Source organism: Palaemon carinicauda, chromosome 13 (assembly GCF_036898095.1).
Source record: "Palaemon carinicauda isolate YSFRI2023 chromosome 13, ASM3689809v2, whole genome shotgun sequence".
NCBI classification, from domain to species: Eukaryota; Metazoa; Arthropoda; class Malacostraca; order Decapoda; family Palaemonidae; genus Palaemon; species Palaemon carinicauda.
The window spans coordinates 37336215-37346214 of NC_090737.1; the positions used below are offsets into that span (position 1 = coordinate 37336215).

General features: G+C 33.2%; 1 protein-coding gene across 1 annotated transcript in view; it reads right to left on the reverse strand.

Moving 5' to 3' along the window:
• The window catches only part of LOC137651934 (inhibitory POU protein-like), a 177664-nt gene that overhangs the window by 54642 nt on the left and 113022 nt on the right, over positions 1–10000 (reverse strand). Inside the window, exon 3 of the mRNA XM_068385148.1 lies at positions 9252–9473. Within this exon, the coding sequence (XP_068241249.1) occupies positions 9252–9473 (222 nt within the window). The remainder of the gene's footprint in view (positions 1–9251; positions 9474–10000) is intronic.

Here is a 10000-nt window from a genome sequence, read left to right on the forward strand (position 1 = left end):
TTCATAGTTGGTATTTTGAACTGGCAAACATTAGTCTCTTTTTATAGTTAGAATGTTGAACAGGCTGACATAAGTCTATTTTTATAGTTAGTATGTTGAACAGGCTAACATAAGTCTCTTTTTATACATAGTAAGTTGAACAGGCTGACATAAGTGTGCTTTTAAAGTTAGTATGTTGAACAGGCTGACATAAGTCTCTTTTTTTAGTTAGTATGTTGAACAGTCTCGTTTTATAGTTTATATATGAAAGATCTGTTTTCATGTCGATGTTTCTAAAATATTTTATTTTAATTATTCATTACTTCTCATACAGTTTATTTATTTCCTTATTTTCTTTCCACACTGAGCTATTTCTCCCTGCTGGAGGCCTTGGTTGTATATTATCCTGCTTTTCCAAGTTGGGTTGTAGCTTAGTTATCAATAATGATAGTAATAATAATATTTTTTGAAGTATCTATGGATGAGCTGAGAATTATTTTGCCGTTTTATATATACTTATCATCATTGGTTTTATAATTGTGATTGTAGCAATATATAATCGGGCTTATAAAAGCAATTTAGTAACAAGGATGATTGAAATGAATAATTCATATATTATATATACATATATATATATATATATATATATATATATATATATAAATATATATATATATATATATATATATATATATATATATATATATATATATATATATATACATATATATATACATATATATATAAATAAATATATATATATATATATATATATATATATATATATATATTATATATTTATATATGTATAATATATATATATATATATATATATATATTATATATATTATATATATATATATATATATATATATATATATATATATATATATATATATATATATATATATATATTATATATATTTCATGCAGCCTTTTCTAGTCCACTGTATACATACATACAAACAAACATGCATACACACATACATACATACATACATATATATATATATATATATATATATATATATATATATATATATATATATATATATATATATATATACAGTATATGTGTGTGTGTTTGTGTATGTGCGTGCGTATAACTATCCGTCCTGTATATAATCTGCACAATCGTGCGTGTATTACATACACAAACGTACGAAGCAAGTGAAAAACATCCTCCAGAATAAATGTGATACACAAGAAATTATTAAGAAATAAGGGCTTATACGGAATGGCTTTCTCCATTAGCCTACGTTCCTTCCTCTCGTTTTTCGTTCTTTGCAAATGAACTAGACATGCAACAAACGCTTAATTAAACTCCCTCTCTTGCTTTTGGTAGTCACTTTGCTGGAAATTACACTTTGTCATTAAAAACAGTAAATCTTTGGGTTCAATTGCCGCACGTGTTTGACCCTTACAGCACAAACACTTCATTACAATTGATACCTTTTTCGTCAGACTCGAATGCAACAGGGTTATTAGTCATAGGGTTATGGTGGCCTATTGGAAACATCTCTGCCTGGCGATATACCTGACTGGGGTTTGAGTCCCGCTCATAATTCGTTAGTTTTTTATAGCGTCTGCAACTTCCCCACCCTTGTGAACTAATGATTGGGGTTAGTGGGGAGTCATCAGCAGCCATTGTCTGGCCCTCCGTGGTCCTAGCTTGAGTGGAGTGGGAGCTTGGGCGCTGATCATGTGAATATATGGTCAGTCTCTCGGTCAATTGTCCTGCTAGCTAGGGCAATGTCTCTGTCCTCTGCCTCTACCATTCGTGAGTAGCATTTAAACCTTTTAAATACGAATGGAATCGAGTTATTCGTTATATACAAATGGAACAAAAAAGCATGCATGTGTAAAAATTGTATATTCGTAAATGTAAAATGCGTTTTTTTATTCATGAAAATTATTCATTACGTATTATCGAATAGGGAATCACTCTTTTAAGTTTCGACGGTCTATAGCATACAAATCTACCGGATGGTCAGGACTACGTACGTATCTATACATACAGTGTATATATATATATATATATATATATATATATATATATATATATATATATATATATATATATATATAATTCTGGTGTGTAAGCGTGTGTGTTCATATTTAGCTAAATATTTAGATAAACATGTACACACACGCTTACACACCAGAATTTTATATATATATATATATATATATATATATATATATATATATATATATATATATATATATATATATATATATATATATATATATATATTATATATATGTATATATATATATATATATATATATATATATATATATATATATATATATATAATTATATATATATGTATATATATATATATATATATATATATATATATATATATATATATATATATATATATATATATATATATATATATATAATGTTTCATTAAATCCACATATTACATAAGACTAAAATCTGAGACCGTCCATTTATTTAGGCCGAGCAAATCTCCCAAATAGAAATGACAATAATTGCAACTCGTAAATATCGTTGATCTCACGGAACCTCAACAGGATTTGTAATAATTCCATATTTGTTTATCTGATTAAATATTCCATTTAATTAAAAGCAATCGAGTCATGCTTATGTGAGAGCTATTTCAAAAGTGGCGGTGGGGCGCTCGGCCGATGCACGTATTCACTTTACGCTCATATTCACATTAATCACATATTCACTTTATGCACGTATTCACTTTACGCTCATATTCACATTAATCACATATTCACTTTATGCACGTATTCACTTTACGCTCATATTCACATTAATCACATATTCACTTTATGCACGTATTCACTTTACGCACATATTCACATTAATCACATATTCACTTTATGCACGTATTCACTTTACGCTCATATTCGCTTTACGCTCATATTCGCTTCACGCACATATTCACATTAAGCACATATTCACTTTACGCACGTATTCACATTATGAACATATTCACATATATTCACTATATGTACGTATTCACTTTACGCACATATTCACTTTACTCACGTATTCACTTAACGTACGGATTCACCCTTCTGCATTTATTCATATTCCGTATATACTCACATTACGCACGTGTTCACATTACAAATATACTCACATTACATACGTATTATTATTATTATTATTATTATTATTATTATTATTATTATTATTAGAAGGAAGTTCTATAATTTTACTATCTTTTTAAACAGTCAAATGTGTTGGTTAAGATCGGCTGCTAGGTATTACGAGAGGGTGCCGCATATTGCTCCTCTCGTCATCAGGCAAAGTCTGAATGGATGAAGGGTAGCGGGCTCTATTATTATTATTATTATTATTATTATTATTATTATTATTATTATTATTATTAACACAAAAATACAAATGAGATTAACTATAACAATCCAACTGTAAAGTGTTTCTCAAATCTCATAGTTTCGATTGATATATCTGTAACATCTTTACATTTTATGTGTATTTCTGTGCACAGTGGACCTTCATAGGGAGTTAAGCACATCAATGCGCATCTACGGCCAAAAAAAACCGTGTTTATTAAAAAGAAAAAAAAATATAAAAGATGAAAATGTATATAAAAAAAATTCTAAAAGAAAATTAAAAGTCAACGCCATTTTCTCATTGATCCCTCTCCCTGTTGCAAAAGTCTACCTCTTTCCCTCTCCCCCCTCATGTTCTACCACTCTGCCCCCTTCCCCTCCTTCCCCTTGGTCTTCCTTACCCTTCCCACCCCTAGTGTCTTCCCACCCCTTCCCTCCCCCGGCATTTTCCCCCACCCAGACCACTCATTCTCGAGACTGAAAATGCAAATATTTAGATATAATAATTTCCACTTCTTTTGTTTGCTACCTGTGTAGAATTTTATTTAATAACATTATTACCGACTCGAGCGTGCTCACTCTTCCTCTCTTTTCCTCCCCCCTCTTTCTCTTTCCTTTTTTCTCTTCCCATCGCCGCAGGGAAAGAGGACAGAGTATATATATACAGTGAAACAATGGAATGTTTACACGCCCTGCGCAACAAAAAACAATTGTTTGAGCTCGTTGGCACAAAATAACAGATCTCTAATAACAATGCTTAAAATCTATTTTCTTTCCACCCCCAGTTCATGCTAGGGGGAGGAGGGGGGGAGGGGGGATATGTATAACTGCGTTATGAATATTGTTACAGACATGTTTTTTTTTTCTTGTTTTTCACGTTTGTTTATGCCCTGCCCATCATCATTGGCATCTTTTGGATTCCTTTTACTTCTGTTGGTAGAAATAACATTATCACTTGCTCCATAGAGGTAAATTCTTACTTCATTCCAGGATCGAGCCTTGGCAACAATGGCAAGTGGCACCTTGTGGATTAATGTTATTTATGTAGTTAGAAATCAACACATTGTGAATTTTTCCATAGAGATAAAATTTTTACCTCACTCTGGGATCGAGCCTTTGGTTCAGGTTTTGCTATAGAGATATATTTCTACCTCACTCTAGGATCGAACCTTGGTGTCCGGTTGTGCCATAGTTGAATTTCTATCTCGCTTCGGGATTGAACCTTGGTCTCTGGTTGTGCCTTAGAGATAAATTTCTACCTCGCTTCGGGATCGAACCTTGGGCTCTGGTTGTGGTACAGATGAATTTCCACCTCACTCCTGAATTGAACCTTGGTCTCCGGTTGTGCCAAAGAGATAAATTTTTACCTCACTCCGGGATCGAACCTTGGTCTCCGCTTGTGGCAAAGAGATGAATTTCTACCTCACTCCGGGATCGAACCTTGGTCTCCGGTTGTGGCAAAGAGATGAATTTTTACCTCACTCCGGGATCGAACCTTGGTCTCCGGTTGTGGCAAAGAGATGAATTTCTACCTCACTCCGGGATCGAACCTTGGTCTCCGGTTGTGCCAAAGAGATAAATTTTTACCTCACTCCGGGATCGAACCTTGGTCTCCGCTTGTGGCAAAGAGATGAATTTCTACCTCACTCCGGGATCGAACCTTGGTCTCCGCTTGTGGCAAAGAGATGAATTTCTACCTCACTCCGGGATCGAACCTTGGTCTCCGGTTGTGCCAAAGAGATAAATTTTTACCTCACTCCGGGATTGGACCTTGGTCTCCGCTTGTGGCAAAGAGATGAATTTCTACCTCACTCCGGGATCGAACCTTGGTCTCCGGTTGTGCCATAGATGAATTTTCACCTCACTTTGCTATCGAACCCGGGACTCTGGTTGTGTTACAGATGAATTTCTATATCACTCCGGAATCGAACCTTGTTCTCCAGTTGTGCCATAGAGATAAATTTCTACCTCACTCCTGGATCGAACTTTGGGCTCTGGAGTTGATAGCACCCTTACCTGACACTTGATAGTCATGGGTTCGAATCCCGATGTGAGCAAAGTATCTTATACACATTACAACCGTTAATGTTATTCTGTTTAGCATTAAATCACCAGAATCTCTGTGTAATATTTGAGTTATTAGAGCAGCCTTGATCGGAATACTTTGTTTTAAGAAAAAGAAAATTGTTCGAGGCGCCTTATTTATTCTTCTCTACATTCTGCAACTGAAGACTGGTCAGATTTCTCAATTTCATTATCTTGATAATAAAGATATTACAAATTGATTTCAGGCATTGTTAGCATCTGCAAGTATCTTCATTTTTCTGATATAAAGATATAATTCTTCCTTAACTGAATAAAAACTTTATAACTTTAACGATATTATTATTATTATTATTATTATTATTATTATTATTATTATTATTATTATTATTATTATTATTATTATTATTATTATTATTAGCTAAGCTACAACTCCAGTTGGAAAAGCAGGATGTTGTAAGCCAAAAGGCTCCAACAGGGAAAAATAAGCCTGTAAGGAAAGGAAATAAGGAAATAAATAAACTACAAGAGAAGTGATAAACAATTAAAATATTTTTTCATTTCAAGAACAATAACAATATTGAAATAGATCTTTCATATGTTTACTATGAAAACTTAAAAAAAAAACGGGAGAAATAGATAAGAAAGAGTAGTGTATCTGAGCGTACCCTCAAGTAAGAGAACTCTAATGGCAGATAACGCTGGAATCAAATATATTGTGAAAAGTCTTCAATGGAGGCTGTACTTTTGTACTTACTATTGTTTTTCAATTGAGTAATTATATTGATATTTGAAACTATATCAATACGAATTATTCTTTTAGAAATTAGACAATATATTATCTTAAAGAAAATATTGTTACATTCCTGAAAAGATATCCTTCAGTGTATCTTCTCGAAGTGTCTATATATTTCATGAGAATTCTGAAACTTTCAGAACTTTGGAGATAATCATTTTAAAACGCGAATAAGTCATATGAATAAGTTATTTGATATAGAAAGAATGAAAAGTAAATTGGCTAGTTTTTGAGAAAGGATATACCAGAAATCCAATTTCAGAATAGCGCTCGCGTAGAAAGGTCTCACTTGAGAGAGAGAGAGAGAGATGAGAGAGAGAGAGAGAGAGAGAGAGAGAGAGAGAGAGAGAGAGAGAGAAATTAGCTAATTTCTGAAGAAAAAAAATGATACTAGAAATCCATTTTCGGAGAAGTTCGCCCGTAGATATGTTGCTCATGAGAGAGAGAGAGAGAGAGAGGAGAGAGAGAGAGAGAGAGAGAGAGAGAGATGAGAGAGAGAGAGAGAGAGAGACAGAGAGAGAGAGAAGGAAAATAAATTAACTAATTTCAGAAAAAAATTATACTAGAAATCCATTTTCGGAGAAGTTTACCCGTAGATATGTTGCTCATGAAGAGAGAGAGAGAGAGAGAGAGAGAGAGAGAGAGAGAGAGAGAGAGAGAGAGAGAGAGAGAGAGAGAGAGAGACATAAATGATCTAATTTCTGAAAACAAAAATGATATTAGAAATCCATTTTCGGAAATGTCCGCGTGTAGATATGTCGCCTATGAGGGAGAGAGAGAGAGAGAGAGAGAGAGAGAGAGAGAGGAGAGAGAGAGAGAGAAGAGAGAGAGAGAGAGAGAGAGAGAGAGAGAGAGAGGTTAAAGGTTAAACATGACCGGTGATCAGCGGTTGGCGATCGCTAATTACAGTGACCACAAACATTGGCTGCATTATGTTATGATTCCCGATGGTGACCCCAAAGTGGGATGGAACAGTAACTATTTTGAGAGGGGGAAGAGAGGAATTGGTGGGAATATCCTTATGTGCAGGAGGGGAGGAATTACGGGAATTGATATGAGAGAGAGAGAGAGAGAGAGAGAGAGAGAGAGAGAGAGAGAGAGAGAGTAGGAGAGAGGTGGGGGTGGGGTGGGGGTGGGGGGAAGTATCTCTTTTTCTTTACATTTGCAACGTATCTGTTCCAAAATTTCTAATTTACATGCATTTATCGTTTATTGTATATATATATATATATATATATATATATATATATATATATATATATATATATATATATATATATATATATACTTATATGTATACTGTACACACACACACACACACACACACACATATATATATATATATATATATATATATATATATATATATATATATATATATATATACAGTATATGTATGTATATATATATACATATATATATATATTGTGTTTACAGCATATATATATATATATATATATATATATATATATATATATATATATATATTATATATATATATGTATGTATGTATGTATGTATATTCATCCTTTGCTCTAGATTTCCAGAATATAGTATTTGATCCGAGGTTTTTTATTCTCTCTCTCTCTCTCTCTCTCTCTCTCTCTCTCTCTCTCTCTCTCCTCTCTCTCTCTCTCTCTCTCTCTCTCTGTGGAAAGATAACCTTTACCGGCCTTAAAAGTGGTAACCACACCTCTGACTGTCAAGAAACCTAATGGATTTCTTTTTAAATTCCAGTATTCTCTGGAAATCCAGAATACTGAAAACGATGACCTTATCCTCGGCAAATTCCGAGAATTTTTCCTCATTCACATTAGCTCGTAGCAATCGCAGGTTATGTTTGGCTTAATTTTCGTGCTTTGTTTTTCATTATTATTATTATTATTATTATTATTATTATTATTATTATTATTATTATTATTATTATTATTATTATTATTACCTCCGCCAACGAATATGGAAGGAGGTTATGTTTTACCCCCCTGCCTGTATGTGTTTGTCTTTATTTGTGAACAGCTTCCTGGCCACAATTTTAATCGTGGAGTAAGGAAACTTGCAGAAATTAACTGTTATGGTAAAAGCTGAATTTAATCAAATTTTGGAAGGTCAAGGTCACGGGCGAGCAAAAAGTCGTGAGATAACCTGCCATCCTCTAGTTGTAACTATTATTATTATTATTATTATTATTATTATTATTATTATTATTATTATTATTATTATTATTATTATTATCATAACTAGATGAGCCACAACCCTTGTTGAAAAAGCAGGATGCTATAAGTATAAAGGCTCCAACCGGAAAAGTAGCCCATATTATTATTGTTATTATTATTATTATTGTTATTATCATTATTGTTATTCAGATTATTATTATTATTATTATTATTATTATTATTATTATTATTATTATTAATATTATAAATTAGTTATAATATTGCACTGATAATCTTCTATATGATATTCATTTTAATGTTCCTTTGAGATTTTTTATTTTTTACTAACTTGCACATGAGTACATAAACATTGGGTACTTTAAACAACAATCAGATGTAACTCGATAAAAAACCCAACCAATTGTTGCTGAACTTTGGATTTTTTATATTCTTTCTTTAATAGTTATCATATAGTTTATTTATTTTTATTTCCTTTCCTCGCTCCTTTCCAAGTGCTCCTGTGGAGCACTTGGGCTTATAGTATTCAAATTTTCCAACTTGGGTTGTTGCTTAGAATAATAATAATAATAATAATAATAATAATAATAATAATAATAATAATAATAATAATAATAATAATAATAATAATAATTACCAATCCCTTCTACTATCTATCATTCGTTCTTTCTCCCTTACTCCTCCATTTACTGCATTCCCTGAAGCACCTCTTCGGAAATCAAAACGATGAAGAAAAAATATAAAAAGACCACTCCCCCTCACTCTCATTCCTTCATTCCATTTACTGCATTCCCCAAAAGCTTGTCTTCAGGAATCGAGGACCATTCCCCGAAGCCCGTCTTCAGGAGTCAAGACCATTCCCTAGAATGACCATGAAGTCTAAAAGATACAAAAAAAGAAAGACCCTTTCCACGTACCTGGTTGCTCCTCGAGATGGGCGGCGTGTGGGGCGTTGTAGCCATTCCAGGGTGGTACATCATGTCGTGTTTGAGTTGTGGTAGTGTTCCCGGGGGCTGTCCGTGGCCGTGTTTGGAGATATCGACAGCGGCCAGGGCTTCAGCGCGGCTTAACAGGCCATCGTCCAAGCCGGCTCCGAAGAGCTGGGTTTGAGGTGCCAGGGGAAGGGGCTTATAGTCTTCCTGCAAGGGAGAGCGGAGACTGATTGTAAAGAAAGGCTTTTTACAGGTATTCTTGTGAGTGTAGGGGGGCGGATTGTTAGTAAAAATGAGATTGAACTTTTGGATAATTAGTGGCCAAGAGAGGGGATATTAAAAAAGAGAGACAACTTTTGGATGACTAGCGGCATGCTTATATCAGTATCGTTTTATTTGATTTATTGATATTTTTTTTTTTTTTTTTTTCTGCAAAGGGGAGGAGAGACTGGGAGGAAAGAAAGGGCTTTTTTACAGGTCGTCTTTTCACAGTTCACTAATCCTAAAGATATTGTATTAATTATCTTCACTGTCAAATAACTTTTCTCTTACGGGCTGCTAACGCAAGAGCCCGTGTTTAGCATAAGGTAGAAAAATCTGCAAATAAACAAACAAACAAGGGTAGCTTAAGGGGGGTAATGATAGGAAATTATTAGACGGAACTTTTGTATGACTAGTGGCTATGCTGTAATGTATATCGTATTATTTAATTTATCTGGAATTACTTGAAGGCA